This window comes from Ips typographus, linkage group LG9 (genome assembly GCF_016097725.1).
Source record: "Ips typographus isolate SLU linkage group LG9, UJ_Ityp_2.0, whole genome shotgun sequence".
Lineage (NCBI taxonomy): Eukaryota > Metazoa > Arthropoda > Insecta > Coleoptera > Curculionidae > Ips > Ips typographus.
Window position 1 is genome coordinate 9,145,779 of NC_138430.1, and position 18,960 is coordinate 9,164,738.

At 34.1% G+C, this 18,960-nt stretch overlaps 2 protein-coding genes across 3 annotated transcripts in view; both read right to left on the reverse strand.

Moving 5' to 3' along the window:
- The window catches only part of wb (wing blister), a 104,370-nt gene extending 95,484 nt beyond the window's left edge, over window positions 1-8,886 (reverse strand). Inside the window, 1 exon segment of the mRNA XM_081986234.1 lies at window positions 8,500-8,886. Coding sequence (XP_081842360.1) covers window positions 8,500-8,605 — 106 coding nt within the window. The 5' untranslated portion in view covers window positions 8,606-8,886.
- A 2,084-nt stretch (window positions 8,887-10,970) lies between these two features.
- loaf (low-density lipoprotein receptor domain containing lost and found) overlaps window positions 10,971-18,960 on the reverse strand; it is a 28,309-nt gene continuing 20,319 nt past the window's right edge. Inside the window, exons 2-7 of one of the 2 annotated variants that reach the window (XM_081986549.1) lie at window positions 16,793-17,016; window positions 14,827-14,971; window positions 14,102-14,224; window positions 13,834-14,010; window positions 12,861-13,128; window positions 10,971-12,259 (exon numbers count right to left, since the gene is read on the reverse strand). In XM_081986549.1, the coding sequence (XP_081842675.1) occupies window positions 12,947-13,128; window positions 13,834-14,010; window positions 14,102-14,224; window positions 14,827-14,971; window positions 16,793-17,016 (851 nt within the window). In that variant the 3' untranslated portion in view covers window positions 10,971-12,259; window positions 12,861-12,946. Of the gene's footprint in view, window positions 12,260-12,860; window positions 13,132-13,833; window positions 14,011-14,101; window positions 14,225-14,826; window positions 14,972-16,792; window positions 17,017-18,960 lie in introns of both variants that reach the window. The other variant, XM_081986548.1, reaches the window with a different exon arrangement.

Sequence of the window (18,960 nt, forward strand, 5' to 3'; positions counted from 1 at the left end):
AGGCTAAAATATATTCTTTTTGGCAGGTTAATACGTGCATGTGGGTGTATAATTAAATGCAGTAAAAAGAAATTTTATCAAAACTTGACTTCAAAGGTTTGTGAACAATTGTTTCAATCTACTGTGAGAGAAGATTATTTAAAAGTAATTTTTCCTCTAAGAAATCATTTAGTAGCCAATATTACGTCATTATACTTTAATGTCAACATCAATAAACCAGAAACACTCATCATTCCATGACAATATTATTATCATCATAGTTATGAATATGTAATAACTTTTTATTGATATTTAGCTAATGGTGTAATCATACGCCAGTAATATCCCCATGTTGATGAAGAATGGAGTAATTCTGTGTCAACTAAATTCTCAGTTTCAAAATTGTTTTAGGAATTGATAAAATCAACTGCAATACATCAAGTTCATCCTCTTCCTACTCGTTTTGGTGTAAAGTTGGAATGTTGTTTCAAATTAGTTTTATTAAAGTTTTGGTTGAGATGTTAACCGAAGGTTAGACGTTAGAGTAACAGAGTTCAAGGTGGAATGAAGTAAAATATCGAAAAGCTTTTTGGGTAAATCAGAAGTCATCACTTGGATGTATCAAAGAAGAGGGTCAGTGACTTTCAACTTCTTCGGTCTGTTATGTCGTCCCGTTTGCACCATAATAGGAATCATACCGTACGTACGAGATCATGTTTACGATACCATGGGAATTGTTTGCGTTGGACTGGCTCCTTGTACTCACGGACTTTATATAGGTAATTTTGCTTTCTGCGAGATGTTTGAACCAGCTTTTTGCGCGGTTTTATCTTGCACTCGTAAAATATTTCGCTAGGTTTATTACCTCTACGAGAATTCCTGGCTATTTGGACCACTATTTTATGATTACAACTCTCTATAAGCTTTTTAGTTTACTTGCCAGGACTGAGCGAAAAAGCCTCCGATCCTAAACAGCAAAATAGTTGAGAGGTAATGGTTTTGATGTGCAGGCTTTAAATGGAAATTCCCTTCATAAAATGCTTTCAAAATTTACATACGCCTATTCAATGCAATACTAAAAAACAAACAGTTTTTTGCCATTTCAATCAGACATTTTCCAGTACACAATTAATGTTCCAGATTGACAAACACATTTCGTAGTAATACATCAAAATATCTTGACAAATGAAGATCGTTCCATTCTGTGTGCTTCAATATCTCCTTTTTGTTTCTTTGTTTTCCGTGCAGTGCAACGTTGATAAATTGTTTTTTAATTGGTTTTAATGGAGTGGATAGACAGCTGCAGCAATCACTGATTTATGCCTTCTTTGTTTTTTCAGAGCGACTACTTTCATCCTAAGTGTTTGTTTGGTTTAGTGATAATTGGCACCTATTTGAAACAATGGTTTAATTTGTTTCAAAGTGTACAGGATAACCATTTCTAGGAATACGCCTCTGGGTGGTTTTATGAGCCGCAATTTTCTAGTTCAGTTGTTAAAGGCCAAAATGCGGTAAATTTCGATTCACTTAACTTATTTAGGTTTACTTTCATTTGGTTAGGGATTTTTTTTTAAGAAAAGAATAGTTGCTGGCTAATTGCCCAGAAATGTTGACAGAAGACTGACTGATCGTTGTTAAAGCCAACATATTTCAAAGAAGAATTAAATTAGGAAGAATACGTTTAAATGATCAAGCTGGCTAATTTTCCAGATATTCTGAAAAAAGACTGAGTGATTTTACTAGAAGAGCACTATTTGCTTTAATTGAGTTTTAAAGTTTAGTATACGATTAAATTGAACCGATAAGGCCAATAATTATGGGTCAGTTTTGAACTAAAATTTCTTATACAACAACGTTTGACTAATTTGAGGATGAGGAGTCCATTTCTGCAGTCAGTTTCCTGATATTTCCTACACAGGCTGACCATTTTTGAAGCTTGAAACTAGACTTCTGCGGAAGTTACAAGACAACTAACCACACCAGTGAATCACTGATTTAGTAAAAATGACTTGACAAATTGTATTAATTTCCTAGAAAGGTGCTTAGAAACATTTTGACATGAAGCAAATTTTTTTTTTTGTACCAATTTAGAGTAAAGGTCTTCAAAATATCCTCCACTACTAAATGCTATGTAAAAATGTCAGAGTGTGACACCTTTCCGGAGTGATCAATTATCAAATAACGGTGTAAACACCAACAAACTGACGCCTAAGAGCAACGCAAATTTTTTCGCCTTAAAACATAAAAATGATCTATTGTTTCAACTACGATTTCCGTTACAAATGATTGCAATTACCTGGAATACCCCACCCTAATGCGGAACAAAGAGCACATCAATCAAAAGGTACAGCATTGCCTGTCAATCCGGTCTAGTTAAAATCAATTAATAAACCACTTAAATAGCACGCCATACTGCAAGAAAATGAAGAACATCACGATTTGGTGATGATGAAGATGAAGAACCTGTCAAATATCAATTTGTAATAGATTGGCAAGAGAATTGCTCGTATCTTGAATTATAATTTTTCTTCTGTCTTCAAAATGTATTTGAGAGAAGATGATAAAAATAATAATGGATCTCGATACCACCCAAAATCAATAGAGTGCACTTCTGTCGGTTCTAAGAGAGTTTTGACCTTTTAAGTTTCTTGGTACCTTTAAAAAAGCAAACCAATTGAAATTAATCATACAAAAGCGAAACTAGTTTTATACGATTTTTGTTTTCCCCTCGACAAAAACTTTCTTTCAATTCAATTTAAACTTAGGGCAGAAACTGGATTAGTTGAAAAAGTAGTTCACCAACGCGAAAATTCCATTACATTTTTTGACAAATGGTCGGTCAGATAGCATCGGGCCGATTAGAGTCAAACTTTCTGCTTACTCGGGCTTATCTGCATCACTGTTGTGTTCATTGATAGAAATGGGAAAGGTTAAGTATCGTTGTGACGTAAGAAATATGGGTCTAGGCGAGCGAAAAGATTTCACCCAATTTAGGAAATTACTTTTGGGGCGCTCGCTCGGTGTCCAGCGGGGCTCCGGTGATCGATGGACTCGGTCCGGAGATAGATGGACGACATATTTTAAAAGCTTCAATTTTTTATGTGTAATAGTATAGCGGTTATATTTTGAAATATTCACTTTTTCTTTTTATAACGATATGATGGGTCGTTTATCATCAGGTTTGTGATTTATACAGGGTGTCCCACGACGAAAGACATCGATTGATATTGGAAAAAGTATAAATAGGAGAGTTTTGAAAATTTCGCAGGATATTAATGTGGGCATGCCCAATCTAACTAAAATATTTTCAAGATGGTTGCACTTCCGTTTATACCGGAAGTCGATCACAACTTTCTTATTTTAAATAGAACACCCTATATATTATTACATATTTGGATTCCTCACAAAATTCTGACCAACTTTTGTGTACAATTCCCTATGCCTATCTTTAGCCGTTTTCGAAATATTTGATGTTTTTCCAAAAAAGTGACAGTTGCAACGCTCAACATCTTTGTGTACTCTGTCAAAAGCGTATTTTATTTGCAATGAAACTTTAGGTTATTGTAAGTAAAGGATCGTTTTATTAAACTGAGGGTGCGTAATGACTCATTTGTATACAGGGTCGTCAAAAAAAAAAAATCATAAACTTGCCACTAAAAAAAAAATGAAAAATTTCAAGTTTTTTAAATAGAAACCCACATTTGTTATGACGGAATCATTTTGAGCATTAAAAATTACTATACGTTTCAATTTACTTGCCTATACCTGAATTCTTGAGAGTTTAATTGAAATTACCGTTATCTACCAGAAAAAAAATGAATGGTTGTTCTGCAAATCACCTTTAACTAATTTATAATTGGATAATTGTGCTTAAAATGTTGAGTTTTTATTGAATCCCAAGTAATGATTATCTTTCATAATAGGATGAGCAAAATGACAAAGTTACCACAACTAGAATCACTACTAATCTGAACTAATTCATTTACAATTTTAATGAGAATTGTTCCTCACTATTTACTTAAACACACATCAAAAGGTAATCAATATAAATACTTTTGGGGTTAAATGGATGAGAGAACTTCGGTTAACTCATTCTAGTTCTCAATTCTCGTTGCTGCAACAATTACGAAGCGATTTCCTTGCACAAACTGCTCAATTAAAGAATCACAATGGAAGCCACTCTATTGCGATCAGTTTGATATGTAAAGGCTCAAAAGTGAAGGTCGATCTCCATTAGGCTACTACAATTACGTGAAATCGGAACTGTCCTCGTTTGCTTTATTGCTGCATAATACAGGGTTACATCATTGCAGAAAACCTACAGGATGTGGCTTACAAGTTGACAGAAAAATATCAAGTTACAATCAAATCAAAGTTAACATCCTCAGGTAAACACCTTGGGGTACCTTTAACGCCTTCTTGAAAGGTACTTGATAGCTCGGGCCCATCGTAAATTTTTCGGTGAAGTTGATACAAAAGGTCCGTTTCGGTTGCTTTGAAACGAGGGTTACTTTGTTCTAGATACAGCTGGAAGAAATTTGTTTGTTGTAAGGTTTACGTGGTCCTACCACCTAAGTTTCAGAAAGTTTGAATTTAGCATTTTAGTCTTATTGGTTTTGATTCATGATCTTGGCAACACTGTCGTTTCCCATGTTGTTGTTGTTACTGGGTTTTTTTGGCAGTACCAGCTAGGGGTATTTTGCCAGCTTGTTACGAGAGAGGCTCAGATAGTAGGGCTAGAGCCCCTGAGCCCCAGATAGCTACAAAAATTTGTTAAAATAAGATATAGTCATTCCTCGTGGAAACTATAACCGTCACTGTCACATCCATGTGGTCTTCTCCTAGGTTTTCACACAATTCTCCGTAGACTTTTAGGAATCAACGTTTCCACTTAGAGATTCCACCATCTCCATGTGGCAAAAAATGGCACTCACGAAACTGACGTTCCAAGTTGAAAACCAAACTGGTTTCCCATATTATTGGGATAAAGTTTACAGTGTGTCCAGGATAAGAAGGGCCACTATGGGGATTTTGAAAACATTTCTCAAGTTTTTATCAAAGAAAGTTTCACTTTACTGTAAGAGTTAATTTAGAAGCATTAAATTTATCTTGAAAAACGTTATCATTTCACTTTAAAGCATCCATCTAGCTGAAACGAAGAGAAACCCTTAAATCTAAAGGTATCTAAAACCTGTGTGGTCGTAAATATTATAAGGGTCTTAGCTTTATGGGCCAGAAGAATTATTCTAAGAATTTCCTTTACAAAGTGGATAAAGTTTCAACGCTGATTATTAACCGGTCTAATATAATTACAGGTGAACTTAAGAACCATATTAATTACTGACTTTACCCGGTAAAAGACCTATAGTTCAATGTTAATGTTAAGCAAACAACTAATATTTACCTTGAAAACGTATATTCTGTTCACCGGAAACAAGGAACGTTTACAAAGTTGCTGACAACATAAAGTGGAGGCGTGCAAGAAATCAGTTTAACAGTGATAAACATTGCAGAGTTTACGCTGAAGATGTTGTACCGACAAGTCCTTTCATTCAGTAAACTTGTCAGAACTATTTATGGTGTGTGCTGGATTTCTGCTAAAACCGTAATAATTTGCGTATCAAACATCTGGTTTCATAAAATGTCTTAATACAATTATTTGATTTTATTGGGCTAGTAAGTTAGATGATTAATGTTAAACATCAGTTCAATTACATTCAATTAAATAACCGTGTTACTCTGATGGTTACCTGTATAATACCCCAGTTAACATAACTCCTGATCCAGGACAATCATAAGAACTGAAGCCATTAAAGCCATTAAGGGACAGTTAACAGATTATGATAATTAAACGTATTAAAAGGTTTCTCTTAAGTGCGATCTGGCGAGTGTAAAATATCTTAATTGGAAACTACGTACGGAACAATTTATATTATACAAACTTGTTTTCTTTAATTATTTTAATTGTTCAGATTTACTATATCGTCAATCAGGTCGATGTTCATTAATGGATGCCGCCGACAGATTTCTGTGTCTCCAATGCGTTTTTCTTTTTCAAATTGCTTTGTAGAATTCGTCTTCAAATTCTTTCAACTTGTCTGATGGTTTAATATCGAAAAAATGGATGAACTAATGGTTAACAGGTACTAAGAATCTTTATTACACAGATTGTCCAGAACGTATTAAGTACTTAGGAAACCAGATAATGTAGAAATTGCAGTTAAAATGTACATTTTGTCAAAACTGCAATTTTGTTTTGCTCCAGAAGGTGAAATAGAACTGATGGTTATGTGGTTTCAAACATCAAACTATGAAAACAGTATTCACAGTTTTACAAACGTTCTTTGGGTGATCATTTATCAGAATTTATCTCATGGTAATTAAAAACTCTAACTAGAAATCCCTAGAGAATAGCCACATATTTGGTAAAACAGGTGGGGTAAATCCAAAACCGTGTAACGGACAGAGACACATAGATGATTACATGCGCGTGACAAAGACCAAAACACCTCCAAAAATTTTCAGATAATTTTGTGATTAGAACATTCCTAAATATTTCCATTTACTTTTATAACATATTTAGTACGGTTTGTGTGTAATTTGTTTTAAAACTTGAATAATAATAATTTTCGTTTACTATTCGAACTCACGAACTGCTATTGCGTTGCAACACCTCCCTATTGTGGCAAACTTCAACTGTCAAATACAATTACAATCTAACCTCAAAATGAATCTGCTTCTTGTTTAGTCCTACTTACTTACTAAACGTTAAAAAACAATAACACAGTGATAATCATTATAATAAGCAAGAATTGTACCTCAATATTGTAAGATTTTGGTAAAACAACAAAACGAATGACCCTTTTTACGCCATAATAGTGCTAGATTATTGGATACTTGGCGTTTGGCAACAGCGCGTCGAAAACATGGCCTACTTGATATTTATTTCGTATTCTGTCCTTGTCCCGCGCATGCAATTATCTACGTTTCTCTGTCCGTTACACGATTTTTCTATGGTCGGTTTTGGATTTACCACACCTGTATGCAGGGTTGTAAAATTTCCGGAAAATTAATTTATGGAAATTTTTCCAGAAAATATTCGGTAGTTTTCCGGAAAAATTGGAAAATCTGAATATTCAAAAATAATTAGTTTTTTACATTTTTGTACTATTAACTTGAAGGTATTTGAGGTTAATTTTGAAAATAAAAAATTTTTACTTGAGGTTTCTTGACAATTCTAGTTTTTAATTTTTTAAAGTCAAACGGTGCGTGGTTTCAAAAAAGTGTAGGTGTAGAAATTGTATCCCATCGAGGTGCATTTGTGGTAACATTTTCAGACTTCTAACCTGAAACGTTCCTGAAATATTGACCAAAAACTGCAAAAAAACGAGAGTCAACTTTGACGCCCTCTAGCGACTAAACGAGACAACATAGTCGTACCCGCTCAACGTCACGTAATATCCCTCTGTTCATTAGCTTTCTTTTGTTATACGGTGTGTTTATACAGGGTGTTTCAAATAAGCGAGTTATGGACGATTTTCTGGAAAAGTGCACCAAAATTTCGCTCAAATTGAGAATTTCTGCTTTCGAGGAGGGTGGTCAAAGTAGGCTGCTAGAGCAAAAACAATTGAATATCGATACAAACATTTTACATCAAAATCGATACAAATCGAATAAAAAATTATAAGTTTGGTTTGTTGCTCAAATTTGGGACACCCTGTATACTGATGGATTATCTAGGAATAAAGTATATGCAAATAATATCTACAAGATTCATATTTGGTATTTTTTTATAAAATTAAAATTAATCAAGTTACAAGGATGTTAAAAATTCATTGAATCCCCCTGTAAACTACTCCATTGTATTATCAATAACTCGGTTATTTTGACAATTACAGGGTGATTTTAATATACCAATTTGTAGCCCTTGAAATTCTCTTTTGACCACCCTGTATAGCGTTTTTACGTAAAACGTTGAATAAGTGAGTTATTTACTGTTAAAACTGAGTTGTTTTGATTTTGACAGTTTTTACTGTGACAGCCCATAACTCTGTTATTTTGACAGTTACAGGGTAGTTCAATATACCAATTTGTAGCCCTTGAAATTGTCTTTTGACCACCCAAGTTTATAAATAATATTTTTTTCAAAAATCATATTATTTTGAAAAATGTTGAGGTTAGGTAGACAACATTTTTCAGAAAGTTTCCGGTAATTTTCCAAAAATAATTTGTTTTTTAATTATAATAATTAAAAAAAATTAAATTATCTCATTAGAGATATTAGTTACTAGATTGCCTCAGACATGTTTCTTTCATGAATTGCAAAATTAACCATTTACACGAGAAAATGTTTGCATTTTTGTTTATAAATAATAATTATGCACCGTAATCAAAACTAATTTATACGTAATACGTTTTGTTTCATGTCACACTTTGTTATTATTGATCTTATTAGGAAACTAACCCAGATTACAGACATGGTAATTCAATGGATATCTAACAATCTTCTATTATACTTACTGTGTTTACCTCCCCCACTTTTGTTCCTGTTGCGTTTCCCAGAATGGACACAACACAGCATTAGCAACAGGATAATAACTGAAAGACACTGTCGTTGAAATTGCATGTTTAGTAATAGTGTAAATCCTTAACAGGAACACACTAGCACAATTAAATACCACTTAATGTATTTGTAAAACTTTTCTTCCTCATTCCGAAAATTTTTAATTAACTACTTTTTTTTTAGGAAAAATTTGTGAAACTTTACTCGCATTGTTATTCGTTTATTTCCAATGGAAAATTGAATTTGTTCGTTCGATTTTTCTCGTCAATCCACGTGTTCGAGAGGCCAAAACGCGCGCGAACGTGAACCTCTCGTCGTTTCAGTTTTCAAACTGATGATGGTCTTAGCCGACTGAGGCAGTACGCTTTAAGACAGATTTAGCTTTTGTCTTTGGTAAGGTGAGGTACTGCCCGCCGCCTGTCGAAGTACCAGAAATAGCACCTAGTGATTGACCCTCCGCGGACAAGGTTTATTACATTTTGCACCGCATGTGGCCTGATCTTTGCCATTTTGACTGCCACCAAGTTTTCTTCACAAAAATGCCATTTTTATCTTTAGTGTCATGTCTAAGTTATGAAGCACATCTGGATCAGCTTGAAAAACTAAGATAATGCAAGAATGTTTTACTTTCAAAAACTAAAAATTTCTTTAAACAGTTTTGGTTTTTATGTGTATTTTAAATGTTTTTACATTGTTTCCTAACAAAGTTTTAAATTTTTGCAAAGTTGGCGTATCTAAAAGACACTGACATATGTCAAAAACCTTTAAGACACATAAATAAAAAAAAAATATTTTTACCAATCACCAACTACCAACAGTCTTGCGATTTTCATCATAGTTACCCACGTAAACTTACCATAAAAATTATCAATACAGTTAACACTGGAACTAAAAATAAAACACACAATATTAGTTATTATTTTTTATTAAATAAACATTATGTACTCCATTAAGAACACACAATATGAGTATTTCGCTAAGGACTGTAAAATTTACTAACATTTGGTCAACAGTTGCAAATGAGTTGTAAAAATGTAAAATCGTTTTGTGACAGGGAGAACTAATAATTTCTTAGGCACTGCACTGAAACCCAAAAATGTTTCTAAAATACACTCAAAGCTGTGTACATTTTGTTTCTAGTGCAGCCCTAAAGCTATTGTTGAATGATACACGACTTTATTACATTTTCAATAAATCGATAATACGTTTGATGATACAATTAACTGATACTATAGTTTAATGCACCAAAAAGGGAAAACAAATGGAAAAGCTTTTAGATTTGTAATTTGATAGTTTGGTTTTATTACTTCAAATCTAAAAAGGTTGTAAAACACATCAGGAAGAAAGTTCTAGCTAATTATACGCAGTTATAAAACCTTTCAATAGTACAATTCTAATTACAAATTTACCTAGCAGTTAATATATCTTTTGGGACATTCAAGGACCTATTTATGTGATTTTATTCTAAACACAGCTATTTTACATGCTTCTGATATTCTCAGACCAACTTTATTACTTTATTAGTTTCAATCTGATATATTAAACCGCGTCCTGGAATTGGTCCTAATGCACTAAATGACTTAATTACCTAAACACTTCAGTTAGCATAGATTAAAAAAATGCATACACACATTTTGGGTTTTCTTGTGGGTAGACCAGTTTAGAGACGTTAAATAAAGAAAGTTCTATAAGGTGAAACGAGAAAATATACAGGGTGTCAAAATGTTGCACAACTGTTCATGTTTTCTTAAAACTCTATTTGGCCCACTCTGTACGCAAAGTTGAGGCAACTCTGAATACTACGATATGAATTTTACATTGCAACGTGTCTGTTTGGATTAGATCCTGATATGTTTATAAGAAATTTCTGGAAAATATTGCTCTAAATCCAGAGACCCACAAGAATAAACTTAGAGAGGTTTCTCACAGTTAAAGCTCACCTTTATTAATTTTTTATGCAAGTTTTACCTTAAAACATGCCACTTACACATAAATGTATTGTATAAACTTACCATAATCAGTTTTGGCGGCTAAAAATGTTGTCCAAATAAACTGTTATAGTGATTTGTCTGTCCTTTTTGTACAGCAAACGTTTGTGGAAATAACAAATTTGAAGAATAGAAAATTTCACTAGGATTAGCTTAAAAGTATAAACTTACCATTAGTCGTCTTCTATAATACATACAAGATAAAAAGTGATATTTAGACAAATAGAATTTGTTCAAAAACATGTTTATTATCTTTTTATAAGTCTAGTAGAATATTAGTAATAGTCGTATGAGATTCCCAGCAGCTTACCTGTTACAGTGTGTTTAGATTATGGTGATCTTGAAATCGGTTAGAGATTTGGCTAAATGGAATACAAGTTGCGTAATCATGGCCTTCTAAATATCCAATATTTTTGATTTTCAAAAACTAAAAAATCGAAGTTGTGTATGTTATTTTATTAAGGTCATGATTACGTAACTTTTTTCCCATTTTTGGCCTTCTTTATTCTGGACACACTGTATGAACATAACAAAAAAAATAAGACAATTAAAGCAACATAACTAATTTAAATTTTTAGAATTGTTTAGATTCTTTTTTCGAGGAATTTTTACCAGACAATGATATGTGATATTGCTTGATATGAATAAATCAAACGCTTAGACTGACATTCCTCGTAATTTGAAACAGTGTGTTAAGTCGACATTTTTTTTATATTATTAGTACATTCCTAGTTTTCTGGTTAAATTAAATTAAATTGTTTGAAAGTAATTTGTAGACAGCTTTTAGTACTAGAAAGAAGGTACTTACTTGTCTAGTGTAGTTTTTTCTATTTAGAAGGTATTTGTCTATGTTTGGATGTGCGTTTTTCCTTTACAATTTTCCTTCAACGTCATTCGTTATTACAACATTAAGGTTATGGAGAAAGAAATGCTGTAAAATTCAATACAACTCAACTTTTTAACTAACTGGACTGTAACTGTATAAAAAGTAATTTTGCGACGTACAATCAGCATCATAGAGCGAGTTTCCCTCCTGTTTCCCATTCCATACAATCCGAAAAACATTTATCAGATCTGAAAGCCCAGAAAAATACTTAGAAACCTGAAAAGTTTGATAATATCGGAGTCTGCAAAATGTGGGTTACGTTTCGAAAGTTATCCGCTACATATTTCCTGTATACGCGATGCCCCTCAACTTCTCCAAAGTGTTTTTTTTTTCGTCTTGGAAGAGCCCGGATTTTTCAGTTTGAAAAAGTTTTTCAAACTGTTTTATGATTTTATGAAAGTGGTTTAAGGGGGGAAGTTGAAACATTAATTAAACTTCATAACACGTGACTGGTTTTCTAGTTGGTAATTTACAGACAGTTTCTGAGATATGCTGGGAAAGCTAGTGTTAGGTTAAATTGAGGATTTTTACTGTAGAACACACGCAGTCATTCAAGCACATTTAGGTTTAACATCAACACTTTTTAAAAAAAATGAACTGAAATACTTTTAGCACTGGCATATCAGGCTTGGTCACATCAATGTATTTGAAATAATGTTTGACAGATTGTAAGGCCTGATAGATCAGTGTTAAAATGACTGAGGACTAGAAAAATGTATTAAATAGTTAGCAATCTCACGGTAGATGTCGTGGATTGTCGGAATCGTAAAAATCTGCGCTGTTGGCCGAGAGTTGGGTTCGGTGCACACTCGACTCACCCTGCAGGCTACGACCCGGTCACTCCTGAAACAAAACAAAAATAATGTTAAAAATAAAATATATTAACTGTAGTCAGCATGGATGTATTTAATATTACAATTATTATAGGTGCTTAAGAATGCCCTAGAGTTTACAGAAATTTAAGAAATTGTCAATCAAGCTCTTATTTCTGAGGGTAGCTTTTTACTTTGTTGGAGTAATTTACTTTAAATTGTTAATTATTATTCTCATTCACTGTATTTTTTAATATTTTAATTTCTAATCCTTTTTAGTTGCTGGGGATTTGTAACATTTCAAACTTAGAACAGTGAACCTTAGAGTAGAGGCAATTTTCATTTCAAAGTTTGCCAGCTTTAACCAATGTTACCGTGAAAAGTTTTCAAACTCCTACAATGCTTCTTGCCGCTATAATAATTAAACTAAAACTAGTATAATATACAATTTACAAATCGGTGGCTGCAAGAAAATTAAGTTCCCAGTACTGGACTGAACTGATTTTTAGCAATAATGCCTAGGCAAGTCGTATAAATGACAACACTGTTAGAAGTAACTTAAAAACTTGTTTTTTGACAGTGACAGAGTCTTTTCAAAAATTTTATTGAAAACAAATGAGAATTTGACTTACCTACTGCTAGACGAACCATTCGTCCTTTTGTTGGGCGGACGGCGCGTCGCCGCCCCCATTTTGGGGGGCGACCACGGGCGTCGCGGTTACCCTGCCGGGCAGTAAGGGCGGCCCCGGGCCGGCGGCAAGCGGAACCCGGGCGGGCCCGCAGGGTGGCGCCAGTTTCCCGACGTCGGCGTCGCGTGAACTATGCCGCCGTCGGCCAGCGTCGTCGTACTGCCGCCGCCCGGCTTTATTGCCATATGGCCGTTCGAACCATACATTTGCGCTACTGAAACAAAGTCAATCAATCAGTAACCAATCTGACAATTTACAAGTCAAATTTGACACAAAATTTGTGACTCTCTAAGAAGTATTGAGGAAATCAAAAATGGAATTGTTTCTCAGTACCATAACTGCTGCCATCTATGAGAATGTAACATAAAACACCAAGTTCTCTTAAATAGGTACTACCTGCTGTACATTTTGTCATGTTTCTTGAAAAGTCTCTGAGAGGGCGCAGTGTTGTAAAAATTTTCTAGCAGATTAATTGGATATAAAGCAGAAGGTTGCAGAGGCATAGTCTTTTCTCTATGTGCAGAAGGCTGAATTGTAATTAGCCTTTTGCCCCCATCAGAACTGTGACTGTGACTGTTTAGGTGTAAAATTTCACATTCTAGCAACTATCAAATTGAGAAATATTATTTTGTTATGAATTTAATATTGATTGTACTAAAAACTTCTGCTAGACCAGTAATGATAAGTTTTACACTGACAAAAAATGCACTTTTGTAGTTTGTAATTGGTCAACAAAAAGCTGCTATTTTTGACCAATCACAAACTACCCACTGTGCTGAGATTTAGGCACATTTTTCATAAATGAGGTATTGTAATTTATTTCTGTAATGTAATCTAAGATAATGGGATAAGTACAAACATTTCAAAAACTACTTATTGACTGTCTCTAAATAACCTAAATTAGTGTTATACGTACAAGAATAAGTTGCATTTTGCTGTTGAACAGAATTCCCATGTCGATTATTCCAACTGCCTCTTCTGCAAACGCACACGGAAATCGCAACTATTAACACTAATAAAACTAAGAGTGTGCTGATCACCACTACCACGAACCACGTGACCTCAAGGCCCAGGATGGTACCGGTGTCGTTGTCTGTAACAAAATTACTCATTTCACTAAATCAGCTTAACTGAACTAAAAGTATTAGGGTACAGTTGTAGCGGACTTTACGCAAATAACTTACTTTGGCATAAATTATTGGACGATTCGTCTGATCCATCTGCACAATGGTTTATCCCATCACAGACTAAATCAGTGGCTATGCAAAACTCGCGTAGATTGCATCGAAATTCAGTGCAAACATGTTCTGAAACAATTAATATTTCAATTAGTTTTCAATTTGGGATTATGCTTTTAAGTAATTCCACCAACGTTTTTAACTGTGTAGCTTGATTATATGCAACCAATTTTACATTATTTGAGTCATTGAGTGTAACGTTTAGGTGACATTTTTTCTTGTAAAATTAAGTTAACTGGATTATGGCAAGTGCCAAAAGCTGGCAACTATCACCATACGTTTGGCTCGTATAAAACGATCCAAAAGTGTGTGCTCCGGAAAGGCAACAATTTTGCTTGTCGCGGCTGATTTACACCCTTTGTAATAATTACAAAGGCCCTGTAATTCAATTTTAATTGCCCAAACTAACAGTCTGACGGCTTATTATTGCCAGCGCCCAAAACTCATTTCGAACTTTATGTCCCCTGTGTTTGACGCGTACGTGTGGCAAATGTGAAAAACCAATTATATGCGATTCGAAAATTTAATTAGAACATTCTGTAGAATACTGTTGCGGTTAGGGTTTTTCACAAAATAACAGGAAACTCGATATTAATTTCCCATGATGACTGACAATCTCAAGAAACTGGATATTGCTTTCATGAACGTACGTACAGAAAAATACTACTTACTCGGATCTTTAACGGCAGTGATGACCAACTTAAAACCATTAGTATCAGTTCCCCAATTGTCAGTGACGTACTTAAGGGTCACGTAATTGGTACGTGTGAACATGGCTCCGAGGGTTTGCTTGGTGTTTTTGCAGGACAAGTCAAACTGAAAAAGATAAAACTCGGGCAAAAATTGTGACTAAAATATGGACGAGCACTCAACTAAACTCATTTAAAAAATGAATTATTAAACGGTCGCAAAAGTTAATATTCATGAGGAAACTACTAATTATTTAACTGTCCCAATCAAGTCGTAAATTTTAATGTTGCTGAAATATGATTCAATTTTATTGTGTCGGCTTTAGTTAGTTTGTTTATTAAATTTTAGCAGTCGTTATAATAGTATTAAATTTATTACTACGACAAATAACCTAACCTAACCTATCAAAATTCGAAATTAATGGTACTACTAATACCATATGGTATACAGGATACTAATGGTATACAGGTGTGGTAAATCCAAAAGTGACCATAGGAAAACCGTGTAACGGACAGAGAAACGTAGGTAATTGCATGCGCGGGAGAAAGACAGAAAACGAAAAAAATATCAAGTAGGCCATATTCTTAGCGCGCTGTTGCCAAACGCCGTAAGTATTCAATACCCTCGACCAACTTACTTACGGCGTTTGGCAACGGCGCACTGAAAATATGGCCTACTTGATATTTTTTTTGTTTTCTGTCTTTCTCCCGCGCATTCAATTACCTACGTTTCTCTGTCCGTTACACGGTTTTCCTATGGTCGCTTTTGGATTTACCACACCTATATGTGCAGTGTTTGTATAAATCGCAGAACAGTTTGTGGTTTGTAAAAGCTGCTTATTGACCAATCACACAGTTGCCAAAATCAGTCACGTGACTTTTGGTTTAATCGTTGGTTGAAATGCCACGTGACTAATAATCCAATTTTTCAGCTTGCAACACTAGTAAAAGCTGAAATTGTAAACTATAAGTCACGTCAGGTTGAGAATGCAGTTCTGAGTTTGCAACACTGTAAAGGCAAGACAAACATCTGTCAAATACAGTCACGTGACCTTCAAAATATGCTTTAAACTTTGAAAAATTGTTAAAGAAATCAAATTGTAAAAACAGTTGTATAAACTTTGTAAAAGACACCACGTGATTTTGATAAAGCAAGTATAAATAGGCCCTTTGCTGTGCATTGGAACCCTCCTGGAGCGAAATAAAAAATTGCCAAAATTGCAAAAACAACATTTTTCAATTTTTGAATGATTGTAACTTTTTTATTTGAACTCTTATAGATTTCGCTAAAACGCCATTAGAAAGAGGATAAAAAATACTACAAAATGAGCCAAAACGGGCCTCTCCAGCTCTTCATGTTACCGAGATATTGAATTTCAAAAAGTAATAAATAAAGACCCCTAATAATATTTTAGTCAGATTTCATGTATTTCTTAATCCGGCCGAGTTCCTGGCAAAGAAATAGTTAAAATGTTGAATTCTAGGTCCAACTGGTCTAACTCTGTTAGTTTTTGAGATATCAAAAAACCGACTGCACCAGCGTCTTTTCCGGGAAATTTTAACATAAAATGACACCGATACGTCAACTGTAACTTGACAAATAAAAAAGTTGTATTTTTTGACAGTTCCAGGCCGCCATTTTGAATTTTCTGTCAAAATATTGACTTGCACCTCATTTTAAAGGAAATTTTACGTAGCAACACGGTTGTGTTTTCCTAATTTTCTATAGTCAAATTAGCCTTTAACCAGTCATAAAATCTTTGTGGTGCATCCTGTCACTAATCCGTAAATACACACTTTGTATAAAGTTAGAGAAATTTGAAGTCACAAAGAAATATAAAGTTTTCTTGGTCTGATCAACATTTCAGTGCTTCTAAAATATAAAAAAAAAATCCCGACTTAACTTAAATCAAACAGTTTTCTCGGTTATTTCTTTTTTCCAACTAACCTTATAAGCCCCAACAGCATGTGCCCCATCGTAAATGTAAAGATGATCGTTACAGTCCAGTTGCAACCCATCAAATCTAAGCATAAACCTTTGAAGTATGGAGTGCGTCTGAAAAGTGATCACACAGTCGATTTTCTTTTCATTCTGGCTGAACAACACCGCGCCATCTATCTTCCGGTAAAGTTGCTGAAGAAAATGGTTTTTGCAAAGCGTCTGCATTGAATCTGAAACAAGAAGAAACACGTTACACTGTAAAAAAGTCAACATTTGAAGAAAATTTCCCTCGAGTGAGTATTAAAATTCCCATTATTTCTCACGACTCAAATTTCATATTCGTTTTATGACAAAAATCAGATTTTCGCATCTGGGTCCTTGGATGCGTCGATTCAAACGATTTCACCGAATTTTATAGAAAGCTTCATGGCTCCTTTCGAGTTCATGAAAAGAAAAGAGAGACAATTTAAATATCTTTTCCATTCTGCGCGTCTTTTGATCTTCTCAACGTCCTAAAAGCATTCTCTAAAACATATCTATCTAGCTGCATAAAGTTTTAGGGAGCCGCTTTTCACCGTTGCGAACCCTTTGTCCGTAAAGGCAGCTCCTTTGAAAGGGTATATACAAAGAAAGCTCGGATGGCACTTGAAAAATAAGGGTATTAGCCAAATCAAATTTTGAAAAGGATCTAAAATTTTGCATCCTACCAACCCATGTGTATTTGGTTAAGTCTACGTTCAAATTAATTAAACCACAAAGAAACAATTCGAAAAATTCAATTTTGCCCCGTTTTTCGCAACTTTTTAGCCGGAATGCACCTGACTGTTTACGTTTTCCAACAGCTTCATCTCGAAACATTTCTTTAATTAGTTTTCCCAACTTCTCGGAAAATTGCGAGTTAAGTGTTGGGAAAATCATTGAGTTTAGAAATTTATTTTCAATTACGTTTAATTGGGTTGACAAAAAGTTTAATATTTTTAGGCTTTTAAAAGGAGTGTGTGTCATCAAAAGAGTTTTTTTGCTGGAAAAGTCAACATACGTTTAACAGGACAATCTGATACAGCATGTTCAATTTAAGTTACAACTAACTTAATTAAAAAAAAGTTGACTTTTCCTACTGGGAAAAGTGGAATTCAACTTCAAACCGGATATTGAAATCCGAATAGCAATCCCATAAATCCGAACCGGAATTTTTCTGGAAAGATGAAAACATTCCTGCCAGAAGAAACTCGTATATTTCCACGGTACGTGCCCTTAAATCAAATCAATTACGCTCCGTACAATAGGAAAGCCGTAACTAAAAAAAAACTATGTTCAAAATGGCGGTTTCCGCCATTTACGAACAAATATATTTCATAGCCTCGAAATGAAACTTATGAAATCCGCGGTTTTTCCGGCACTTTGTTCGATAAAGGGATTCTCTGGTGGCGTCGTTAATTTTTCAGGAGGCAAACTTTTCCGCTTGTTTTCCGAACTTAAAAACTGCAGTTTTAACGGTTTTATGACTTTTCAAAATTAGTTTTGGAAAGCGGTTGATTTACATTTTAGGGTAATTTCTTTTTAGTTGGTGCTATTCTCTTGGTAATGGACCAATTTACGATTTTGTACCACACAGAATGTAAATGTTTTGACATGATTATGTTGCTAAATAAGCTTGAATTACTTAAACGTACATATCATGACGTGACCGCTAGTTGTGGTGGTTTGGTCTATACGTTTTTACTTAGTATTTTTTTCTGTGTAAAAGCCAGTTTAAAAAGGTTTGAGAAAGTGAATCAAGTTTCACTAGGGTAGTTTTAGAGTTTAACTTGAGCATTATTACAGTTCACATAGTTAACTAAAGTAAGGGTTTGGTTGTGTAAATTGACCCTTAAAAAGCCATTATTGACTCAGTTTTAACAAACCAAACAAACTGGATTGAAACACGGTATTTCTACAGAAGAGAGTTTACTTTCTTGGTAAAATACTCATCTGAAACAATACGTACGTATTATAACTAACGTTTGTGAATATGTCCTGATTTAAATATTGAATTTTAAATTTAAACCAAACATTTTTTGTTTCCACATCTGTAAATTTTATGTTGATATATCCCGACAGCTCAAAGGTATAGATGAAAGTGGAGAAAGTAATTTCAGGAAAGGAAAACGCGCATATTTGAAAATCAGTTTCTC